The 25,271-nt window shown below is 47.3% G+C and overlaps 1 protein-coding gene and 1 pseudogene across 4 annotated transcripts in view; both read right to left on the bottom strand.

The window, feature by feature from the left end:
* LOC144576500 (uncharacterized) overlaps nt 1–21,880 on the bottom strand; it is a 29,536-nt gene extending 7,656 nt beyond the window's left edge. For 2 of the 4 annotated variants that reach the window (XM_078375891.1, XM_078375895.1), the window contains exons 1-6: nt 21,660–21,880; nt 11,891–12,040; nt 7,850–7,973; nt 7,387–7,576; nt 6,726–6,776; nt 6,409–6,481 (exon numbers count right to left, since the gene is read on the bottom strand). In XM_078375891.1, coding sequence (XP_078232017.1) covers nt 6,409–6,481; nt 6,726–6,776; nt 7,387–7,576; nt 7,850–7,973; nt 11,891–11,939 — 487 coding nt within the window. In that variant the 5' untranslated portion in view covers nt 11,940–12,040; nt 21,660–21,880. Of the gene's footprint in view, nt 1–6,408; nt 6,482–6,725; nt 6,777–7,327; nt 7,577–7,849; nt 7,974–11,890; nt 12,041–21,659 lie in introns of all 4 variants that reach the window. The other 2 variants (XM_078375892.1, XM_078375893.1) reach the window with 1 other exon arrangement.
* Nucleotides 21,881–22,961: 1,081 nt separating this feature from the next.
* LOC144576847 (large ribosomal subunit protein eL6 pseudogene) lies at nt 22,962–24,681 on the bottom strand (annotated as a pseudogene).
* Nucleotides 24,682–25,271: the final 590 nt, after the last annotated feature.

A 25,271-nucleotide genomic window follows, 5' to 3' on the forward strand; every position in this document is an offset into this window, starting at 1 on the left:
CTAGGGTTTATGGACGATTGGCGGTACCCTGGCTTCCCAACTCCGGTTACCCTTGCCGAGCCCAGGGTTAAGCTCCAGGTAGCGGGTAAGAGTGTCTCTTTTCTATTAAACACGGGGGCTACCTACTCCGTACTTCCCTCACATTCAGGCAAAACCACTCCTTCCCAAGTCTCTGTCATGGGCATTGATGGGTCCCCCTCCACTCCTCACCAAACTCCTCCCTTAACTTGTCTGTTTGGCCCTTCCATTTTTACCCACTCCTTTCTAGTCATTCCCTCTTGCCCTGTACCTCTCCTAGGGTGAGATATTCTAGTAAAACTGCAAGCTACCATTACTTTTCCACACACAGAGACCTTCCTCTTACCCCTCATCACCAACTCACCTTCCCCCCTCCTCCGGCCAAACTCCTCCCCAACGTAAATCCTGAAGTATGGGATACTGATACCCCCACTGTAGCCTCGCACCACCAACTAATACTCATACGCCTAAAAGACCCCACAGCCTTCCCTTCTCGCCCTCAGTCTCCTATCTCCAAAATTCACTGCCTCGGCCTCCTCCCTATCATAAATAAGCTGAGGGCTCAAGGACTACTCATTCCTGCAAACTCTCCCTGCAACACTCCCATTCTGCCTGTGAAAAAGCCCTCAGGTCAGTACCGCCTGGTCCAAGACCTCCGCCTTATCAATGCAGCAGTCATTCCCGTTCATCCAGTAGTCCCCAACCCCTACACAATCCTTTTCCACATTCCCCCTACAACCACCCACTTCTCAGTTCTAGACTTCAAAGATGCCTTCTTCACTATTCCCCTACACCCAGATTCCTATTTCCTTTTTGCTTTTACCTGGGAAGACCCCACTTCCAATCTTTCTCAACAGCTCACCTGGACGGTCCTACCCCAAGGCTTCCGGGATAGCCCCCATTTATTTGGACGAGCCCTAGCAGCCGACCTTCAGACTTGCAAAATCACCCCTTCCACCCTACTGCAATATGTTGACGACATCCTCATTTGTTCTCCGTCCTACCGCGACTGCATTATGGCCACCACTACACTATTAAACTTCCTAGGAAGCAAGGGGTACCAGATATCCGCTACTAAAGCTCAAATAGCTACCTCCTCAGTTACCTATTTAGGCCTCAATCTAACCCCCAAACACCGGGCTATAACTGCTGATAAGCTCCAGACTCTCAAAGCCCTCCAACCACCTACATCAGCAGACGAGATCCTCTCCTTCCTGGGTCTAGTAGGGTTCTTCAGGCATTGGGTCCCTAACTTCGCAGTGCTAGCAAGACCGCTGTACCACGCGGCAAAACAGTCCCCAGTAGGACCACTTACCTCCCAAGGCACTGTGACTCAGGCCTTCTCTGCTCTTCTAACAGCCCTCTGTACTGCCACAAACCTAGCCTTACCCAACCCCAATAAGCCGTTCCACCTGTATACAGATGAAAAGCATCACGTAGCCATTGGAGTCCTTACCCAGCCTGTGGCGCCCACCTCAGTACCTGTAGCATACCTATCCAAACAGCTAGACCCTACCACCCAGGGGTGGCAACCTTGCCTGCGAGCCCTTGCTGCAGCGGCAGAACTCACCACCGAAGCCTTAAAACTCAACCTACACCAACCATTACAGGTCTTCTCACCACATCGGCTTACCGACCTGCTCTCCCACCAGGTTTTAGCCCACCTTGGACCCTCCAGGATCCAACTGCTTCACCTGCTCTTCATCGAGAATCCCACCATTACACTCTCACATTGTTCCCCCCTTAACCCAGCGACCTTAACTCCCACCCTTCCAACTCCAATGAGCCAGCACTCTTGCCTAGAAATCCTTGAACTAAGCCAATCCCCACGACCTGACCTTACTGACCAACCCCTACCGTCAGCCTCAGTTTCCCTTTATGTTGACGGCAGTTCTATTCTCAAGACCCCCGGACCAGGAAAGCCGCTTATGCAATCGTCTCTGACACTGATATTATAGAGACCCGACCCTTACCTCAGGGAACCACTTCCCAACAAGCTGAATTGATTGCCCTCACCCGAGCCCTTACCTGGGCAACTGGGAAAACAGTTAATATCTACACTGATTCTAAATATGCCTTTCTCATCGCCCACTCTCACTGCATGATTTAGAAAGAACGTGGCTTCCTCACCACCAAAGGAACCCCCGTCCTCAATGGAAAGCTCATCTCTCAGCTTATCCAGGCCATCCAGCTGCCAGCCCAAGTAGCTATCATCCATTGTAAAGGACATCAGTCCGCAAATACTCCTGTAGCTCGGGGCAACGCCTTTGCAGACTCCGTAGCCTGAACCACTGCCCAAAGTAGTCCACCCCCAGCTTCCATCTATTTTCTCTCTAAGACCTACAAACCCCAGTATATCCCGGAAGAAAGCACCAAACTGTCCTCCTCCCCAGACGTCAAGTTTAAAGACGGATGAGCCTTTAAACAGAACCTCCTCATCCTACCCCAGAACCAGCGGCACCAAATTATCACAGACATCCACAACTCCTTACATATAGGACCAAAAGCCCTGTTTCACTTTCTCACCCCTCTCCTCCATCCTCAGGGCCTCCTTTCCACAATAAAAGAAATCCACTCTAATTGTGTAACCTGCACTAGAACCAATAGTCAGGAAGCCTGTCACCTGCGTCATTCGCTCCACCAGTTACGCGGCTACCTACCAGCCCAAGATTGGCAAGTTGATTTTACTCATATGCCAAAACACAAACAGTTTAAATACCTACTGACCCTGGTTGACACCTTTTCAGGCTGGATCGAAGCTTTCCCCAGAGCTTCTGAAACCACAGGAGTTGTAGCCGAGCACCTCGTCCGGGACATCATTCCCTGATTCGGCCTTCCTTCCACCATCCAGTCAGACAACGGACCTGCCTTTGCTTCTAAGATCACCGCTGCAGTTTCCACATCCTTAGAGATCCAGTGGAAACTGCATGCGGCCTACCATACCTAATCCTCGGGTAAAGTAGAACGGGCCAATGGCCTCATCAAAGAACACCTAACAAAACTTGCCCTCGAACTCCACCAGTCTTGGGTTACCTTACTTCCTATCACTTTAACAAGGCTCCAAGCAAGCCCCCGGGGCCCCTCACAACTCAGCCCTTTTGAGCTGCTATACTGACAGCCCTTCTTGCTCTCCTCCCCCTTACCACCAGACCCCCCCCCATCTACCTACCGGCCCTATTTCACCCTCCTCCGAGCTCTTTTCCAAGAACACGCAAATACCTCCCTACCCCAGCCCGACTCCTCTTCTGACCAAATACAGAAAGTTTCCCCAGGGGACCTGGTCTTTATAAAGTCACTCTCTCCAAAGCCATTAACTCCCAGGTGGGAAGGCCCTTATACAGTTATCCTCACCACCCCCTCAGCAGTAAGAGTCGCCAAAATCTCCTCGTAGGTGCACCTAACCAGAGTAAAAAGAGCACCTCATGTGCCGCCCAAACCCTCCTAGAATGTTACCTCTACTGGTCCTCTATCTCTTAAGCTTACCAGAACCCCACAACACCTCCAGTAACCCTCTTATATGGAGATTCTACCTAACTGAAAATTACACAAAGACCACACACATTTGCAACACCCCTCCCTACAGCCACAACCACCTCCTCGCCACTTTTGACTGCTCTCCTACAGGGTGCAATTCACCCATCTTTCTAAACTTCACCAACTTCAACAACATAGACTGAGCCTCGCACATCTTCATGGGTTATAATCCTGCCCTGTTTTCTTTATGATCAGGAAGGCGCCTGCAAAACATCTTCCTACCTAAATTGCATGGGATGTACCTGGTCTAGTTGCACCATACACCCGAGTCTCCCCAACAGAAACCACAGGAACTCCAAACTAAAATACCACCGCACCCCCAACTCCCTCGGCTATCCCTATCTCTCTCTCCAAATCCCTGACCCTTCAAACTCCCGCTGGACCACACTCCAAAAAGCAGCAGTATACGATACAGTCTCCACCGGGTACCCCTCCTCCCACCTCTATATCTGGAAAACCTTAATAGCTCTAGCCCCTAACCTTAAAAAAATTCACTCCTCCATTCACACCCAAGAACAAGCGCTAACCCAACAGTCATCCACCCAGCCTTTCTATGGCTAACCCTCCTTAATGAAGGCCTAAAAATAACTAACCAGCTTGCCAACCGAACGAGTCTACCAAACCTAACTTCATGCCTCATGTGCGCCACCCTAGGACAGACCCCTTTAGTCGCAGTTCCATCTAACACTCATGCCAACTCCTCTATACCGCCTTCCCAGGCTACTCCCATAGCAGATGTAGAGGTCTACCTACCCCCAAACCAGCGAATACCAGTCTGCTATGGGAACAGCTCACCCACCTGCAACGGAACTATACCCATAACCACCAATCTCACCGCTCCTCATAGAACCTTTTTATGGTGCAACAGAACACTTTTCAAAACCCTCATCCCCTCTACACACTCCCCCAGCCTATGCTTACCAGTAACCCTCGTGCCCCGATTAACTATTTACTCCCCAGCAGAGTTCCAACAACAATTTATACATCATCGTGTACGACGGGCCGCCTTTTTACCCCTAGTAGTAGGTCTCTCTCTCGCCGGATCAGCCCTGGGAGCTGGACTGGCGGGGGAGCCCTGGCCCACTCCCATTAGGCTCTAGCACGTCTAACTTCTCAGTTTCAGGCCGCCATTGACAATTCTGCAGAATCTTTAGCCTCTCTCCAAAGACAGATCACCTCAGTAGCATAAGTCGCCCTACAAAATCGCCGGGCATTGGACCTCCTCACCGCCGAGCGGGGAAGAACCTGCATCTTCCTACAAGAAGAATGCTGCTACTACATCAATGAGTCCGGCCTAGTAGAAACCCGGATTGAAAACCTGCAGAAGATCAGCACAGACCTACGCCAACAAAAGTTCTCGACTGAAGCCACCACTTGGTGGACCTCCTCTATGTACACTCTCTTAACTCCTCTATTAAGCCCAGTTATTGCAATTAGATTAATTTTACTAATTGCTCCTTGTTTCTTACAGTTCCTTCAACGCCGCTTCCAAGAACTAACCCGCACCACAGTGAACCAGATGCTCCTACAACCCCTCATCCCAGGAGAAGCCAAAACTAACATAACCTAACTCTTTATAACTCCTCCCCACAACGCCCCACACCAGCAGGAAGCTAAGAAAGACAACTATGCCCAAATTCCATAATAAAGAGTGACGAATGTTAGGACCGGCCTTCCCTTCCGCCTGAGAAAGCACATCCCGTCTCTTGCTCAACAGCAGTGGAAAATTACTGCAGCCTCTTCTACCACAGTATAAAAAGCCTGTCTCCCATTGCCTGCGCGCGGCCGATCTACTCTCTACCCGGGGTGTTCGGTCCGCCCGGAGCCCCCCCCCCCAATAAAGCCTGAACGCCTAATTCGCCTAGTCTACTCATTCGGCCGTTCCTGGGGGAACACGAGTAGTAGGGGGTGGTCGGACTTATCGGACAATAAGGGTGGGGGTTATGGGTTGCAAGCAGAGGTGAGGGTGTGGTAAACTACATAGTTATAGGTGGGGGTCTTGAGAAACCCAATGTCCAGGGGGAAATTTTCGCAAGGCTGAGCAGGATCAAGGATCAAGCAGTTTGCAGGAGAAGAGCAATTAGTTGAGGCAGGAATAAGTTGTTTCACTTCTTTCTGTGGCCACCTGGTTACTTGTGGTTACGTCAGACTTTCTGGCTCCTGGGGACCATTCAGAGGTGTATGTGCAGGTCACAAAGGCTATAATGGCCAGGCTTGGACCTTGACGCCTGACAGTGGCCTCCATCGTAACCATGCAACACTGCTTTTGTAGTGTGAAAGCAGCCATAGATAACATGTAACATATGAGTATGGTTTTGTTCCAATAAAACTTTATTTACAAAAATAGCTGGCTAACTTGCCATCCAGCTACTGTTAGCCAGCACCTGATGTAGGACCCCGCAGGTCATTGTATGAATTTGAGCATAGAGTTTGAGTAAGATGAGAGGAGGGGAGACAAAGATACTGTAGCATAAGCTCTAAAAGGACCCCTTTTCCTGTTGCATCAAGAATAGAGCTTGGGGCTGGGCATGGTGGCTCATGCCTGTAATCCCAACACTTTGGGAAGCCAAAGGGGGCGGATCATCTGAGGTCAGGAGTTCCAGACCAGCCTGGCCAACATGGAGAAACCCTATCTTTAATAAAAATACAAAAATAGCCGGGCATGGTGGCACACCCTGTAATCCCAGGTTTATAATCCCAGCTACTTGGGAGGCTGAGGCAGGAGAATCTCTTTAACCCAGGAGGCAAGAGGTTGCAGTGAGCCAAAATCACACCATTGTACTCCAAGGGACTCCCCCTAAGAGCCTGTCCAAGGGCCAGCTTGAAATGACGATGACAGGGTGCCCAGATTCCTACCTTCTAGCTGCCTGGCTGCATTCTCACCGAAGTATAGGGCTCTCTCCAGGGCACCGATGGTGTGAGCCTGAGCCTGTGGAAGAACCGACAAGCACATGATGAAAGAGAAGCAGGCTGGCCCGAAGGTAGTGAGTCATCTCAATCGATTGTTCACAGTCAGTTACAGATTGAACTCCTTGTTCTACTTTTTCTCCCCTTCTCACTACTGCACTTGACCAGTCTTTAAAAAAAGAAAAGAAAAGAAAAGAAAGAAAAAGAAAGAGAAGCAAAGAAACCTTCTCCAGAGGAGAGGCGAAAACTCCACACCCTCTACTCACCTCTGCCTGCCTCCTGAGCGCTGCCTGATGGTGGTGGCTTGGCTTATTTTCCTATAGGAAGAGGAAGACAGAGCTCTTACTAGGGGGTGGCAGACACGGCACAGCGAGACATGCCCCCAGAATGCCACCAATGCCCCAGGACAGGACCACCCATGGGAGCAGGTTATCAGGGACCCTGTCGGATGGGGTGGAATCTGGGAGGTGAGGCTTCTTCCCCAGGATGGCAGTGGGCGAGACAAGACTGGGGCCTCTGTATCTCAGTGCCCCCCGAAACCCAGCAGTCATGTCAAGGGCAAACAAAGCAATCCCGTTACTTCATCCAGCTGAGCTCGGTTCTGTTGTTTCTACGGGGAGAGTCAAAGGAAGGTGACTGAGGGTGGCCCCCTCGACTCTATTCCCCAGGCCAGGAAGCCGTAGGCAGGGGCCGGGAGTGGAGTTTGGAGTGAAAGTTCTCAGACCCAATGGGAACCTAAACTAGTAAACTCTCCTCCAGCTCCCAAAGGAAGAGGATTTGGGTCTTTGTTGGTTTTCACCCAGAGCCACAGAATGGAAAGTCTGAAACTAGATTCTCTCCAAAGGACAGTCACATGAGAAAAGCCCACCCTTCTGCCAGCTTGTCATTTACAAAGGTGCGTTCATTCAACAAACACGGAGCACATACGGGCCAGCTACGGTTCTTCACAGTGGGGATATGCGATGGAAAAGGCAGACAGGAGCCCTTGGCCCCAACATTTCCACTCTCGTCGGCCGTGAAATCTTGGACTCTCGGAGCTAACAGAAACCTGTGATACTCTCTAAGCCACCTCCTCAGGAAACACAAGCCCAAGGAGGAGAGGTGTTCACAGCAGGCCCTGTTCTAGGGATTAACATAAGAACAAGAACAAATCTCATTGAAACTTCACAAATGTAAGTAAAACAACAGCACCCCTATTTTACAGATGTGAAAACAGTGGCCCACAGAGCTCAAGCAATTGGCCCTAAATCATACCCTTAGCAGACGGAGAGAGAGCATTCAAACCCAGGATTCCTCATCAGTACCCAGCAGTTCTTCCTCAATCTTCACAGCTACCCTCTACTGTCCCTTGGGCCCTCTGTCCCCAGAAGCCTGGCCAGCCCAGACTCACCTCCTCGGGTGAGTGGCAGCCAGCAGAAGTGGTTGTCTCAGGGCTGCTGCCATTATTTTTGCCTTCTCCTGTCGGTAGCTCCTGTACCAACACCAGGGCTGTTGTGCTGATGATGTTCTCTCAGCTGTGAAAAGAGCAGTGACTCATGAGAACGACAAGCCCCTACAGTCACATCCTACTTCACAGTTTTTGTTTTTTTATTCGTTGTTGTTGTTGTTGTTTTCAGATGGAGTCTCACTCTCTTACAAGGCTGGAGTGCAGTGATGCAATCTCGGCTCACTGCAATCCTTCAGGTGATTCTCCTGGCTCAGCCTCCTGAGTAGCTGGGACTACAGACGCATGACAACATGCCCAGATAATTTTTGCATTTTTTGGAGACAAGGGGTTTCATCATGTTGGCCAGGTTGTTCACAATCTCTTGACCTCATGATCTGCCCGCCTTGGCCTCCCAGAATGCTGGCATTACAGGTGTGGGCCACCACGCCCAGTCCCTACTTCACCGGTTTTACAAAATACTCTTGTGTTTCTGTAATTTTTGCATGGTGGTGCAATCTCGGCTCACCGCAACCTCCGCCCCCCGGGTTCAAGCCTCCTGAGTAGCTGGCACTATAGGCGTGTGCCTCTAATTTTTGTGTTACCACCGGGCCTAGCTAATTTTTGTGGTTTTTGTAGACAAGGGGGTTTTATCATGTTGGCCATGATGGTCTCGATCTCTTGACCTCATGATCCACCTGCCTCAGCCTCCCAAAGTGCTGGGATTACAGGCGTGAGCCACCACTCCCAGCCCCTGCTTCACAGGTTTTACAAAATACTCTTATAGAGCATCTGATTTCATGCCACCACCAACTGTATGAGGTGTTGTCTCACTCAGTGACTGAGAGGGACTGACGCTGTGGCTAAAACCAAGGCCATAATGGAACTTAAACTCAGTCTTCTGACTCCGACCTCTGGGATTTTGCCATAAATCAGCAGCTGCCAAGGACCAAAACCAGAGGCAGAGGTAGAAAAGCAAATATGACATAGGCAGGAACTGTATACTGTGTGGTTTAAGAGTCATACATCCTCACACATCTGTTAGTGTTAAGAAGGGCACCGGTACCTCTCCAACTTTTACATCAGTGTATCTTCATGGCAGAAGGCAGCCTTTCTGTTAAATCTGAGAATTTAATAGGAAGAGGACAACCCAAGCCTCATTTCAGAGAGAAGTCTGGTAGAAATCTGTGTGACTCTCATCCCTAAGTCCATAATGTTTTGTCTCTCTCAAGAGAATCAAGGGACACTGATGCTTCAGAAAGATGCCCCATATTTACCCTGTGGCACTCAAAGTACCCCAGGTTGAGATGAGATGAGAAAGATTCAAGCTGTCAAGTTCAGATTCCCAAGATCTGTTCCACAGAAGAGAAGCAGATCTCACTCCAGAAACCACTGACTGAAGGGCACTCTGGCCCCAGAACCATGGAGAATTCAAATATGAGGTGGAGAACTCAGAAACAATGTTAAAGTTTCTCTGGAGAATAGAAGCCTGGGAGAAAACCAAACCAAACCAAACCCATTCTCCCATCCCCAACTCAGAAATGACACTGACAATGTTTTGAGCTCACAGGGGAGGGGTAAGCTGTTCACACTGTCAATGTCTGTGTAAAGGACTGAGGCAGCCTGAAACCTCTCACTCCTAGGTCCCACGGGCCCCATTTCTCTTCCAGCTGAAAATCTCTGCTGCCACCAGAGGAACCAAACACAGGGCAAGAACAGTTAGGGGACTGGGTCCTAAGATCAGGCCAGTCTAGTGGCAGTAATGACAGTTCTTGGGGGACTGTGACATTCACCAAATTCCACTTCTCCGTGGGGCAGGGGGGACACATCAGTGTGATGCCCGAGTTGCCACTTTGAGATGGGGTGGGGGCGCAGGGCAGGAACCCAGGTCCTTGGAAACACAAACCCAAACAGCCCCCAGAGCTCAGACTTAGGGTAGCAGGAGGTGAGGGCTGAGTATGGAGCGGGAGCACCAGGAGTCACCTGCCCAAAGTTACCCTGAGGCAACTGGTGAGAGCAGGCACCGGGGAACCCAGGTCCTTAGAGATGCGAGCCCAAAGAGCCCAGGGAGGTCGGGCTTGGGGCAGCAGGAGGTGAGGGCAGAGTACAGAGTGGGGAGCCCCGGGAGTCACCGGCTCAAAGTCGCCCTGGGGCTGAGGTAGAATGGCTTGAACCCAGGAGGTAGAGGTCTGCAGTAAGCAGAAATCACACCAGTGCACTTCAGCCTGGGTGACAGAGCAAGACTCCATCTCAAAAAAAAAAAAAAAAAAAAAGAAAAGAAAAGAAAGAAAATAGGGAAGATTAAATAGTCTGTGAGTTCCACAATCATGTCAAACATATTAAAAATGCCTTAAATTCCTAACTACCATTACCTGTCTTTTATCAAAGAGGATTTAACTTCAGAATTTTTCTTCACATTTAAAACACCTGTATTGGCCAGGCACGGTGGCTTACTGCGGTCCCAGTACTTTGGGAGGCCAAGGTGGGTGCATCACCTGAGGTTTGAAGTTCAAGACCAGCTTGGCCAGCATGTAGAAACCCATCTCTACTAAAAAGACAAAATTAGACAGACGTGGTGGTGTGTGCTTATAATCCCCGCTACTCAGGAGGCTGAGGCAGGAGAATCGCTTGCAGCCAGGATTCGGAGGTTGTGGTGAGCTGAGATCACACCTTTGCACTACGGCCCGGGCAGCAAGAGTGAAACTGCATCTCAAAACAAACAAACAAACAAACAAACAAAACGCCTGTATCTTCAGTTTCCTCATCATCCCGCAAAACAAAGGTCACTCTTTTCAGGCTTTCTTTACATTGTTTACTGTCTTCACTTTTGGCAAGGTCATCTTCCTCCCTACAATACCAAAACTCTTATAAAACATATATATATACTGGCTGAGTGTGGTGGCTCACACCTGTAATCCCAACACTTTGGGAGGCTGAGGTGGGTGGATCACAAGCTCAGGAGCTCGAGACCACTCTGGCCAACGTAGTGATACCCCATCTCAACTAAAAATACGAAAAATTAGTCAGGTGTGGTGGTGTGCATCTGTAATCCCAGCTACTCAGGAGGCTGAGGCAGGAGAATTGCATGAACCCGGGAGGTGGAGATTGCAGTGAGCAGAGATTGTGCCACTGCACTCCAGCCTGGGTGCCAGAGTGAGACTCTGTTTCAAAAAAAAAGAAAAAGAAAAAGAAATGGACTGCTTTCCATTAAAAAAAAAAATTTCCCTTAATCAAGTTCTTCTTTTATATGCCTAATGCAACTAAATGCTCAGAACTTACAAAATCATTCAGTTATTAATGAACAGAAGGTATTATTTAAGTGAAATGCTATGTAAGAAACAGAACAGGCCAGATGGGGTGACTCACACCTGTAATCCCACCACTTTGGGAGGCCGAGGTGGGTGGATCACCTGAGGTTGGGAGTTCAAGACCAGCCTGACCAACATGGACAAACCCTGCCTCTGCTAAAAATACAAAAAAAAAAAAAAAAAAAAAAATCATCTGGATGTGGTGGTACATGCCTGCAGTCCCAGCTACTCAGGAGGCTGAGAGGCAGGAGAATCACTTGAACCTGAGAGGCGGAAGTTGCAGTGAGCTGAGATTGTGCCATTGCACTCTGGCCTGGGCAATGACACCAAAACTCCATCCCCCCCCCCCAAAAAAAAGAAAAGAAAAGGAACAAAAAGCGTCCAACATAGAGAAAATAAATTATTCCTCAATCTATAATACAAACCTCTTATCTCACAAAAATAACAGGACCTTTTTGGGCACAAAAGTAAATCAAATTTCTTGGTAAGAAAGGTTTGGTTGCTACGACCAGTAATATTTTTCTTCATTAAATGTTCTCTCATGTTCCTTTAAATTCAGAGACATTCCTCTGGCTATCTTCAGGACATCTAATAATAGAGAATCTAACTCCTTAAAGCAAACATAGGTGACAACCACAAGTACACAGACAGGAGTGGGCAATTCCAGCCCACAATGTAAAGGATGGTTCAAAATACTCACATTTCAGAAACCCTTCGTTCTTCTGCTGCTCCTCCAGCAATTTCATCATCTTGTTTGAACCCAGCTTGTCATCATGATCACTTGCTATGTCTTCATCACTTTCAACCAGATCAAAAAAATCTTTCCATTTCAGATTTCTGGAACTGTTAGCTGATTAAAATGAAAAGATTTTTCAAACTATTAATTAGGAAGAGAAAAATACATTATTAACACATGCATATATATTTGTATGTATACTGTATGGATACGTTACTTTCTAACTTAATAACAACACAAGCCAAACGTAGTCATTAGGGGAGATTGGCAACTAAGAACACTAACATCAACCTAGTATAAGAACAACTGGAAGGTAAACTGAATGGAAGCACAGATTCATTTGTAACTGATAAGACAGAGCACAGTACTTCTTATCTCTAAATCTTCTAACTGCAATTACACCTCTCCTAGAAAAACAGAACAAAAGCTAATTTGAGGAGGAGGAAAGTGACTCCTTAAGTTTTTTACTTCCAAACAGTCCCCCTTCATCTTCATCAGAATCAGTATCTTCAGAGAAATCAGTATCTTCTACCTCACCATCATGACCATCTTTTCGTTCCTCTTCTTTTTCTGTTTTCTAAACAGGCCCCCATTCCAGAGTCTGAAGAATTTCTCATGTGCTATGGACTTTCCTCTTGGATTTTCATGTCCTTCGTTTTGCACCTCACTCGCTGGTCCAGTTTGTTGACATCAAAGTCAAGGTCAGAATTCTCATCACTGAAAACTGGGCTTTTCCTCAGATGGAATTTGCTTGAGTTTTTAGCTCTCTCACCCTCTTCAGGATTGCCACTACCCATGTCAGACACTTCCTCCTCCTCCTAGACATCTTCTAGGTTCTGCTGGCCATCAGCCTGTATCTTTGGGAGAAGACTGATATCTTCATCTTTGTTTCACTAACTGCATTCTAGAAGTATTGTAAAATTGGTACCTTTTGCAATTCCAGTTGTTGCAAAATCTGCCCATTGTCAAAACTTTCTATCGCAAGTTTTTGTAAAGGGCTTCGATGCATCCTACCATTCTCTAACATTTTTTTAAAGCCATAAAGCACTTCTGCTAAAGAAATGAACTTTGGGCCGGGCACAGTGGCTCACGCCTGTAATCCCAGCACTTTGGGATGCTGAGGCGGCTGGATCATGAGGTCAAGAGATTGAGACCATCTTGGTCAACATGGTGAAACCCCGTCTCTACTAAAAATACAAAAAATTAACTGGGCATGGTGGCGCGTGCCTGTAATCCCAGCTACTCAGGAGGCTGAGGCAGGAGAATTGCCTGAACCCAGGAGGCGGAGGTTGCGGTGAGCCGAGATTGCGCCATTGCACTCCAGCCTGGGTCACAAGAGCAAAACTCCATCTCAAAAAAAAAAAAAAAAAAGAAATGAACTTTGATGTCAATCCATCTTGAATCCTATTGGGAGGAATTAAATGAGATTTAGGGGGAGGGGACTCAAGATGGCGCTGTGAGAACAACCCAGGATTGGAGCCCGCGTTGAATTCGCAAACGGTGAGTCAGTGCTGCATTTCCAGACTGATCTTTGTTGCCCACAGAACGGGGAAACTCCCAAGTATAAAAAGACACGGGACGCCAGGCAGTAGGTCTGCCTGGCGAAGCCGGCAGCCGGGGCGGCGGCGGCCGGCCCTACCCAGCAATCCCCACAGGGCGCGCTTGTCCGGGTGCCTTGTTGAACCGGCAACCTGAGACTTGAGAGGGCTGGACTTGAGACTGAACGAGACTTGCACAGTAGTCCAGCCCAGGGGATTGCACGGACAGATCGTTTGGGATACCCAGTGGGACGAACAAAACCGCGATTTCAAACTATCCCGGGCAGACGGTCCGAGACGCTCTGTGGGGGAGGGGCGTCCACCACTACGGAGGCAACCTGCCCCAACTGATATACACGCCCACTGCTGACGCAGCCAGCCGTTGCCGAGGCAACCCGCCCCAACTGAGATACACGCCCACTGCTGACGCAGCCAGCCGTTGCCGAGGCAACCCGTCCCTACTGAGATACACGCCCACTGCTGACGCAGCCTGCCGTTGCTGAGGCAACACGCTACAACGAAGAGACTCCACCGCAGGGCGTGGCGGAGACCACAGCAGAGCCGGCAGGAACAGCGCGAATCACACAACAGCAGGGCGGAGCCTCGGCAGCCAAACAGTGGCTAGTCTGCCTTTGAGCTGGGCAGGACACCTGATTGGACATCCAAAAATAAAGCCCAAACCCCTCAACACAGAGCATTTGAGAAAAAAAAAAGGGTTGTTTAATGAGCTGTGTTGCAGCAGAATCAAACATAGCAGCCTAACAGCCCTGAATGAACAACAGAGTGCACAGCTCAGCAATTAAACCCCTATAAAGTACAAACTGTCTCCTCAAGCAGCTCCCTGACCTCTCTATATCCAAAAGACTGTCATTAGGCAGGCATCATCCTGGGACAAAGAGAGCAGAAAAAGAAACTGGTAGCATCCCTCGCTGTGCCACGGCTACTAGAGGTGCACCCCAGACAAGCAGGGTCTGGAGCGGACCTCAACAGTCATACAGCGAAGGGGCTAGACTGGTAGAAGGAAAACCAAGCAACAGAAATACTTCATCATCAACATTCTGGGTGTCCACTCAGAGACCCAAACGAAAAGTCAGCAACTACGCAGACGACCAGCGGACAAATCCACAAAGATGGGAAGAAACCAGCGCAAAAAGGAGGAAAACACCCGAAACCAGAACACATCGCCTCCTAGAAAGGACCAAAACTCCTCACCAGCAAGGGAACAAAGCTGGACGGAGAATGACTGTGACGAAATGACGGAATTAGACTTCAGAAGATGGATAATGAGAAACTTTTGTGAGCTAAAAGATCATGTATTAAATCAATGCAAAGAAACTAAGAACCTTGAAAAAAGATTTGAAAAAAGATTCGAGGAAATGATAACAAGAATGGATACCTTAGAGAGGAATATGAATGAATTAAAGGAGCTGAAAAACACAATACGAGAACTTCGCGAAGCAAACGCAAGTTTCAATAGCCGAATTGACCAAGCAGAAGAAAGAATATCTGAAGTCGAAGACCAACTCAATGAAATAAAACGAGAAACCAAGATCAGAGAAAAAAGCGCAAAAAGGAAGGAACAAAGTCTCCAAGAAATGTGGGACTATGTGAAAAGACCTAACCTACGTTTGATAGGTGTACCAGAAGGGGACGAAGAGAATGAATCCCAGCTGGAAAATACTCTTCAGGACATCATCCAGGAAAATTTCCCCCACCTAGCAAGACAAGCCAACACTCAATTGCGGGAAATACAGAGAACACCACAAAGATATTCCGCAAGAAGAGCAACCCCAAGGCACATAATCGTCAGATTCAACAGGGTTGAAATAAAGGAGAGAATACTAAGGGCAGCCAGAGAGAAAGGTCGGGTCACCCACAAAGGGAAGCCCATCAGACTCACAGCAGATCTCTCGGCAGAAACACTACAAGCCAGAAGAGAGTGGGGGCCAATATTCAACATTCTTAAAGAAAAGAACTTTCAACCCAGAATTTCATATCCAGCCAAACTGAGCTTCAGAAGTGAAGGAAGAATAAAATCCTTTGCGAACAAGCAAGTACTCAGAGATTTTGTCACCACCAGGCCAGCTTTACAAGAGCTCCTAAAAGAGGCACTACACATAGAAAGGATCAATCAGTACCAGCCATTCCAAAATCACACTGAATGCTAAAGAGCTTCAACATAATGAAGAATCTACAACAACTAACAGGCAAAACAGCCACTTAGAATCAAAATGGCAGTATCAAATTCACACATAACAATATTAACCCTAAATGTAAATGGACTAAATGCACCAATCAAAAGACACAGACTGGCAAATTGGATAAAAATCCAAAACCCATCAGTGTGCTGTATCCAGGAAACCCATCTCACATGCAAGGATACACAAAGGCTCAAAATAAAGGGATGGAGGAAGATTTACCAAGCTAATGGAAAGCAAAAAAAAGCAGGAGTTGCAATTCTCATCTCTGATAAAATAGACTTTAAAGCAACAAAGATCAAAAGAGACAAAGAAGGCCATTACATAATGGTAAAAGGATCGATACAACAAGAAGAGCTAACGATCCTAAACATATATGGACCCAACACAGGAGCACCCAGATACATAAGGCAAGTTCTTAATGACATACAGAAGGACTTAGACTCCCACACAATAATAGTGGGAGACTTTAACACTCCACTGTCAATACTAGACAGATCAACCAGACAGAAAATCAACAAGGATACCCAGGGCTTGAACTCAGACCTGGAGCAAGCAAACCTGGTGGACATTTACAGAACTCTCCACCCCAAATCCACAGAATACACATTCTTCTCAGCACCACATCACACCTACTCTAAAATTGACCACATAATTGGAAGTAAAGCACTGCTCAACAAATGCAAAACAACTGAAATCATAACAAACAGCCTCTCAGACCATAGTGCAATCAAGTTAGAACTCAGAATTCAGAAACCGACCCAGAACCGCACAGCTTCATGGAAACTGAACAACTGGCTCTTGAATGTTGACTGGGTAAACAACGAAATGAAGGCAGAAATAAAGAAGTTCTTCGAAACCAATGAGAACAAAGACACAACGTGCCAGAACCTCTGGGACACATTTAAAGCAGTCTCTAGAGGAAAGTATATAGCAATAAGTGCCCATATGAGGAGAATGGAGAGATCCAAAATTGACACCCTATCGTCAAAATTGAAAGAGCTAGAGGAGCAAGATCAAAAAAACTCAAAACCCAGCAGAAGACAAGAAATTACTAAGATCAGAGCTGAGCTGAAGGAGATTGAGACATGAAAAACCCTTCAAAAAATCAATAAATCCAAGAGCTGGTTTTTTGAAAAGATCAACAAAATAGACAGACCACTAGCCAGATTGATTAAAAATAAAAGAGAGAACAACCAAATAGATGCAATAAAAAATGATAAAGGGGAAATCACCACAGATTCCACAGAAATTCAAACCATCATCAGAGAATATTACAAACAACTCTATGCACATAAACTAGTAAACCTGGAAGAAATGGATAAATTCCTGGACTCCTGTGTCCTCCCAAGCCTAAACCAGGAGGAAGCTGAAACTATGAATAGACCAATAACAAGGTCTGAAGTTGAGGCAGCAATTAAGAGCCTACCTCACAAAAAAAGCCCAGGTCCAGATGGGTTCACAGCCGAATTCTACCAGACACACAAGGAGGAGCTGGTACCATTCCTTCTAAAACTATTTCAAACAATCCAAAAAGAGGGAATCCTTCCCAAATCATTTTATGAGACCAACATCATCCTGATACCAAAACCCGGCAGAGACCCAACGAGAAAAGAAAACTTCAGGCCAATATCCATGATGAACATAGATGCAAAAATCTTCAATAAAATATTGGCAAGCCGATTGCAACAGCAAATCAAAAAACTTATTCATCATGATCAAGTAGGATTCATCCCAGGGATGCAAGGCTGGTTCAACATACGCAAGTCTATCAACGTAATTCACCACATAAACAGAACCAAAAACAAAAACCACATGATTATCTCAATTGACGCAGAGAAGGCATTTGACAAAATTCAACAGCCCTTTATGCTAAAAACCCTCAAGAAACTCGGTATCGATGGAACGTATCTCAAAGTAATAAAAGCTATTTATGACAAACCAACAGCCAATATCATACTGAATGGGCAAAAACTGGAAGCATTCCCTTTGAAATCTGGTACTAGACAAGGATGCCCTCTCTCACCACTCCTATTCAATATAGTACTGGAAGTTCTAGCCAGAGCAATCAGGCAAGAAAAAGAAATAAAGGGTATTCAAATAGGAAAGGTGGAAGCCAAATTGTCTCTATTTGCAGACGACATGATAGTATACCTAGAAGACCCCATCGCGTCAGCCCAAAAACTCCTGAAACTGATAAACAACTTCAGCAAAGTCTCAGGATATAAAATCAATGTGCAAAAATCACGAGCATTCGTCTACACCAATAACAGACTTAAAGCCAAATCAAGAGCGAACTGCCATTCGCAATTGCTACAAAAAGAATAAAATACCTTGGAATACAACTCACAAGGAACGTAAGGGACCTCTTCAAGGAGAACTACAAACCACTGCTCAACGAAATCAGAGAGGACACAAACAGATGGAGAAACATTCCATGTTCATGGTTAGGAAGAATTAATATCGTGAAAATGGCTATACTGCCCAAAGTAATTTACAGAATCAACGCTATCCCCATCAAGCTACCATTGACTTTCTTCACAGAACTGGAAAAAACCACCATGAACTTCATATGGAACCAAAAGAGAGCCCGCATAGCCAAGTCAATTCTAAGCAAAAAGAACACAGCGGGGAGCATCACACTACCGGATTTCAAACTATACTACAAGGCTACAGTAATCAAAACAGCATGGTACTGGTACCAAAACAGAGATATAGACCAATGGAACAAAACAGAGGCACCGGAGGCAACACAACATACATACAACTATACAATCTTTGATAAACCTGACAAAAACAAGCAATGGGGCAAGGATTCCATGTTTAACAAATGGTGTTGGGAAAACTGGCTAGCCATGTGCAGAAAGCAGAAACTGGACCCCTTCCTGACACCTTACACTAAAATTAACTCCAGATGGATTAAAGACTTAAACATAAGACCGGGCACCATAAAAACCCTAGAAGGAAATCTAGGCAAAACTATCCAGGACATAGGAGTAGGCAAGGACTTCATGAACAAAACACCAAGAGCATTGGCAACAAAAGCCAAAATAGACAAATGGGACCTAATGAAACTCCACAGCGTCTGCACGGCAAAAGAAACAGTCACTAGAGTGGATCGGCAACCAACAGAATGGGAAAAAATTTTCGCAGTCTACCCATCTGACAAAGGGCTGATATCCAGAATTTACAAACAACTCAAGCAGATTTACAGGAAAAAAACAAACAAGCCCATTCAAAAGTGGGCAAAGGATATGAACAGATACTTTACGAAAGAAGACATATATGAGGCCAACAATCATATGAAAAAATGCTCATCGTCACTGGTCATCAGAGAGATGCAAATCAAAACCACATTGAGATACCATCTCACGCCAGTTAGAATGGCGATCATTAAAAAATCTGGAGACAACAGATGCTGGAGAGGATGTGGAGAAAAAGGAACACTTTTACACTGTTGGTGGGAGTGTAAATTAGTTCAACCATTGTGGAAGACAGTGTGGCGATTCCTCAAGGCCTTAGAAATAGAAATTCCATTTGACCCAGCAATCCCATTACTGGGTATATATCCAAAAGACTATAAATCGTTCTACTATAAGGACACATGTACACGAATGTTCATTGCAGCACTGTTTACAATAGCAAAGACCTGGAATCAACCCAAATGCCCATTGATAATAGACTGGATTGGAAAAATGTGGCACATATACACCATGGAATATTATGCAGCAATCAGAAATGATGAGTTCGTGTCGTTTGTAGGGACATGGATGAATCTGGAAAACATCATCCTCAGCAAACTGACACAAGAACAGAAAATGAAACACCGCATATTCTCACTCATAGGTGGGTGATGAAAAATGAGAACACATGGACACAGAAAGGGGAGTACTAAACACTGGGGTCTATTGGGGGGAAAAGGGGAGGGCCAGTGGGAGGGGGAGGTGGGGAGGGATAGCCTGGGGAGAAATGCCAAATGTGGGTGAAGGGGAGAAGAAAAGCAAAGCACACTGCCATGTGTGTACCTACGCAACTGTCTTGCATGCTCTGCTCATGTACCCCAAAACCTATAATCCAATAAAAAATTTAAAAAAATAAATAAATAAATAAATGAGATTTAGAGTTATAGCTAATAATTTCACAGTACTCTTAATTAAAAGAAAAATAAAAACCCCAACTCTTAGGTAAATTCAAATTTGAATGAAATTTAAGTATAGATTTTGGACCCAACAACATATGAGCTGATGAGCCACACCGATACATAAAACCTGTTGACCAAATATCTGTGAATCAGCTATATAGATTCCAGCCTTGAGGCTGGAAAAGCACTACAAGTCTATTTGCTTGGAGACACACAGTGAATTACCCTTAAATTATCAACTCTGCTACATTATATACCACTCCATTCATTCATTCAGTTATTCATTCAATGCTCAACATTTGCTTTGCCTATAGTGGTCAAAGAAAACCTCTTTTAGATGTGACATCTGAAGTGAAACCTACAGATAAGGAGATAGTCTTATAAAGATTGGGAAACGTATTCCAGGTAGAAGAAATAGCAAGAACAAATTCTCTAAGATGCAACTGAGCTTGGTAAGCCTGAGGAACAAAAAAAGCGAGCATGGCTAGACTGTGAAGGAGGCAGAAGCAGAAGCTGGAGACTGAAGGGTGCCAAATTCTGCTGGGCTCAAGGGGAAGAGTTTCCCATCTTAAGTATAATAAGAAAACATTAGAAGATTTTAAGCAGAAGGATGAAATGATGATTTACACGAAGGAAGAAGAAAGGGAGGAAGGAGGAGGGGGAAAGGACAGTCATTAGAAGGTTGATGCAGCCTTCCAGGCAAAGGATGATGGTGATTTAAGCAGGAGGTACAGCAGTGAGTATGCTGAGTACATTGTGGAGACAGAACTGACGGGATTGCTAGGGAATTCGATAGAGAATAGAGAAAAATGAAGACATCAAAGTAGCAGCCTAATTTTACGTGTAAGCAACTGGAAAGACAGAGGTGCCATTTACTGCGATAAGTGATAGGCACCCCTTGAGTGGTGGGGCGAAGGACTTCAGGGGATGGCAGAGTACAGGTGGGTAGAAACAACATTCTACTCTATTTCAGACACGGTGAATTGGCGATGCTGAGAGTACCAAAATTTTAAAAACTGTGAAAAGCTGCTCAGTGCAGATATTCCAGTTGTGTGCTACTGAATTCAGACTAAGTTCAGTCTGTAGTTGCTGTGAGCTGGGAACTCAAGGGAGAGGCTGGGGTTGGAAATATAAATGAGTCACCATTTTATAGATCATATTTGAAGTTCCTCAACCATATACATATAAAACGCTTGTGCTGGGAAGAGACATGAAAGTTCTCATTCTCAAGAAGCTTATGGGGGTGGACAGACATGTGACAAATTTGTACTTTCAGGAAAGTATGAGGATGGGTAAACACTGAGTGCCTTAGGAGCACAGAGGCAGAAGGGGAAACCAACAGTGTATGTGTAGAGGGATGGGGGCCCGAATAAGCCTCAAGGGAGGCTTCTAGGGCTTCATAAGTGAGGTCAGGCTGATTTCAGTAACATTCAACTGGCCGGGCGCGGTGGCTCACGCCTGTAATCCCAGCACTTTGGGAGGCCGAGGCGGGTGGATCACGAGGTCAAGAGATCGAGACCATCCTGGTCAACATGGTGAAACCCCGTCTCTACTAAAAATACAAAAATTAGCTGGGCATGGTGGCGCGTGCCTGTAATCCCAGCTACTCAGGAGGCTGAGGCAGGAGAATTGCCTGAATCCGGGAGGCGGAGGTTGCCGTGAGCCGAGGTCGCGCCATTGCACTCCAGCCTGGGTAACAAGAGCGAAACTCCGTCTCAAAAACAAAACAAAACAAAACAAAAAAACATTCAACGGAGTGATCCAGACTTTAAACATTTTAACCATCTTTAAAATGTTCTAGCCTAGGAACGTATGAACACTGAAACGTGGGGAAAGTGACTGACACGTCCCCTTACCTTGCCCTGGCTCCACAAGCGCAGGATGCCGGCAACGCGCCTCCACAGGAGAGAGACCCCGGTCGCTGGGCGAGCCCGGGCTCCGACCTCAGAGAGGAAGCGCTCCCGCCGCCGGTGGCTTCGTAGACCTCAGTCAGACGCCGCTCCGGGGTCCGTCAGCGCCAGGTCCGTAGGACCACGGCCGTCCGCAACTCCCCAACCACGGATGCAGGCGAGCGACTGGAGCGCCCCGGAAACCGCTCCGAAAGGATGCGCCCGGTACAACTTGGTGCTCAGAGCCGTAAGTTCCGTAGCTCACAGGTTCCGGACTGACGCCCCTGCCGGAGCCAAAGGCAGCGCGAGCGCTTTCGCGGGTGCATGGGGTGCGGGAACCAAAAATCGCCACCGTTCACCCCAAGCCCTCTGAGCTGTCTCCAAAATTCCTTTCGTTTTTTTTTTTTTTTTTTTTTTCTTGAGACGGAATCTCGCTCTGTCGCCGGGCTGGAGCGCAGTGGCGGATCTCCTCTCACTGCAACCTCAGGCTTCCGGGCTCAAGCCATCCGGCTGCCTCAGCCTCCTGAGTAGCTGGGATTACGGGTGTGCGCCACTAGGCACAGATAATTTGTTTGTATTTTTAGTAGAGATGGGGTTTCACCATGTTGGTCAGGCTGGTCTCGAACTCCTGACCTCGTGATGCACCTGCCTCAGCCTCCCAAAGTGTTGGGATTACAGGCGTGAGCCACTGCACCCAGCATATATATAAATATTTTAAACTATGCCTAATGATGATTTATAGAAGAAAGAGACGTAGCATGTGGTCACGCTGCCATCTTGACAATGGATTCTTTTTTTTTTTTTTTTTGAGAAGGAGTCTCACTCTTGTCGCCCTGGCTGGAGTGCACTGGCATGATCTTGGCTCACTGCAACCTCTGCCTCCCGGATTCGAGGGATTCTTTCACCTCAGCCTCCTGAGTAGCTGGATTACAGGCACCCGCCACCACACCCAGCTCATTTTTCTATTTTTAGAGGGATGGGATTTCACCATATTGGTCAGGCTGGTCTCGAACTCCTAACCTCAGGTGATCTGCCTGCCTCAGCTTACCAGAGTGCTGGGATTACAGGCATGAACCCTGGTGCCCGGCCGACAGTGGGCTGTCTTTGTCTGTCTTTTCCATGAAATAGTAAGACCTTGCAGGCCAGAAGCTCAATATGGCTCCAGACTGGAGTGAAGATGGCAGAGGCAGAGCAGCGTCAGGGCCTGAGTCCGGGTGCTCCAGCTTACTCTGGCCACACCGTGGGGGTCTTCTCGTGCCTACTCCGCCCTCACGCTGGTGTTGGCTGAGGTGTCCACTTCCTTCCAGGGTTCTGCATCTGTGGTGCAAGTTCTCTGCGTCTCAGCGTCAACTTGTCCTGGCCCAGCCCACCCAGCTGCCCTGTCCTGTCCTGCAGTGGCCAAGCCGCTCCCACCAGGGCTGCAGGTAGTTCTGTGAGGCCCCGTGTCTCAGGTAGCTCCTCCGTGTCTTTACTGCCCCCGCGTGGTGGCCTGGGGAATTCTCTCAGCCCTTGGAGGTCAAAATTCAGTGGTTCTCAGAGGTCAGTGGTGCATCCGAAGCACCGTGAGAGTTTGTTAAATTATAGATATCCGGGCACTGTACCCCAGAATGTCTTATTCTGTGAGTCTGGAGTGAGACATGAAAATCAATCTTCTTCTTTCTCTTTTTTCTTTTTCTTTTTTGAAGTCAGCTATTTAATTAGGTTCTTAAGACATTTAAAACACCAATGAGGGCCGGACGCGGTGGCCCAAGCCTGTAATCCCAGCACTCTGGGAGGCCGAGGCGGGTGGTTCACGAGGTCAGGAGTTTGAGACCATCCTGGTCAACATGGTGAAACCCCGTCTCTACTAAAAATACAAAAAAAATTAGCTGGGCATGGTGGCACGTGCCTGTAATCCCAGCTACTCAGGAGGCTGAGGCAGGAGAATTGCCTGAACCCAGGGGGCGGAGGTTGCGGTGAGCCGAGATCGCGCCATTATACTCCAGCCTGGGTAACAAGAGCGAAACTCCGTCTCAAAAAAACAAAACAAAACAAAACAAAAAAAACACCAATGAATTCCATTTGTCAGGGCAAACACAGATCACAGGTAGCCCTGGAGCGGAGGAATAGCTTTGCTCTTTGGTGAAATGTGTGAGTCCACAGCTTTCCGATCCATCTTGTGCTGCTCTGTCATCTTGCATTTTTATTTATCTGAGTTGAAGATCTCACCTTCCTGGTGTCTGGACTTCGCAGCTGCCTCTTCTTGAAGTAAGCATCAGTAACATGTTTTGGGACTTTTACGTTGCTGTCAGTTTTGGTTGAGGTGGCAATGACACATTTCTGGTGTGTTCTTCGTAGATAAACTCTATTGAGGACCAGTGGGCCCATCACAAGTAACCAGCCACCAGCCAGCTGCTTCAGGAAAACCGCCCTCTTGCCCCTGTGGCGTCCACTGAGGATGATCGGAATGGTCCCGGGGTGATGCTGGCTCACAGTTTTCTCACGTGCTGACTGAGGGTTTGTGCCATGGCTCAGCAGCTTTCAAGGCACATCTTCAGTAGGATGATGCCTGGGCATTTTGCGAAGTTCAACCACCCGGACACTGCCATTCTTGTCACCACCACCCACTTTTGTAACAGTTGCAAGAACCTTCTCCTTTTTCTTTTCATCCTTGGATTGGGCAGCTGAGTACTTCCTGTTGGACACGGCCTTTCTCAAATACACGGCAGATCGGGTATGCCTGCCAATTCCTCTGACAACGACAGGATTGCGGCTGCAATGGGATGTCCCCTTCTTGGGCTTTTTAGCCTCGAGGTTCTGCCTTCTCCCCTTGCCACCAGCGTCAGCCTTCTTGGCCTCGGGTTTCTTCTCTTTGCTATTCGGCTTCTCAACTTTTTCACCTGCCATCTTGCAAGACAGGAAAGACTTTTTCTTACTCTTTCTTTCTCTCTCTGTTTTTCTTCCTTTCTTTCTTGTCTCTCCTGTCTTTCATGTCTTGCTTTCTTTTGCTTTTGTCTTTCTCATTCCTCCTCCTCCTTCTTTTTTTTTTTCTTTGAGACAGTCTCACTCGGTTGCCAGGCACCAGGCTGGAGTGCAGTGGCGCGATCTTGGCTCACTGCAACCTCCACCTCCCAGGTTCAAGCAATTCTCCTGCCTCAGCCTCCCAAGTAGCTGGGACTACAGGTGTGCTTTACCACCACACCCAGCTAATATTTGTATTTTTTTGGTAGAGACGGGGTTTCACCATGTTGGTCAGGATGGTCCCGATCTCTTGACCTTGTGATCCGCCCACCTTGGCCTCCCAAAGTGCTGGGATTACAGGCGTGAGCCACCACACGTGGCCCTACTTCTTTCTTTTTTGTAGTTACTCCCTCTCAGATCCCTGCGACAGCAGACTCAGAGTTGGATGGGAACAGCCAACCCAGACAACATGAGTACTACACACCCCGGATCAGAAGGCCCCTTAGAAGCGAAAAATTGAAGAACTCGAGATGCCTCAACTGGCTTTACAGGCTGCAGATGGAAGAAAACCAGTTCCAGGGAGCCCTGCCTGCCTGTGTTGTTTGTGTGAGTTACCTAAGCAGCAGGGTCCACGGCTGG

Source organism: Callithrix jacchus, chromosome 6 (assembly GCF_049354715.1).
Source record: "Callithrix jacchus isolate 240 chromosome 6, calJac240_pri, whole genome shotgun sequence".
Taxonomy (NCBI): domain Eukaryota; kingdom Metazoa; phylum Chordata; class Mammalia; order Primates; family Cebidae; genus Callithrix; species Callithrix jacchus.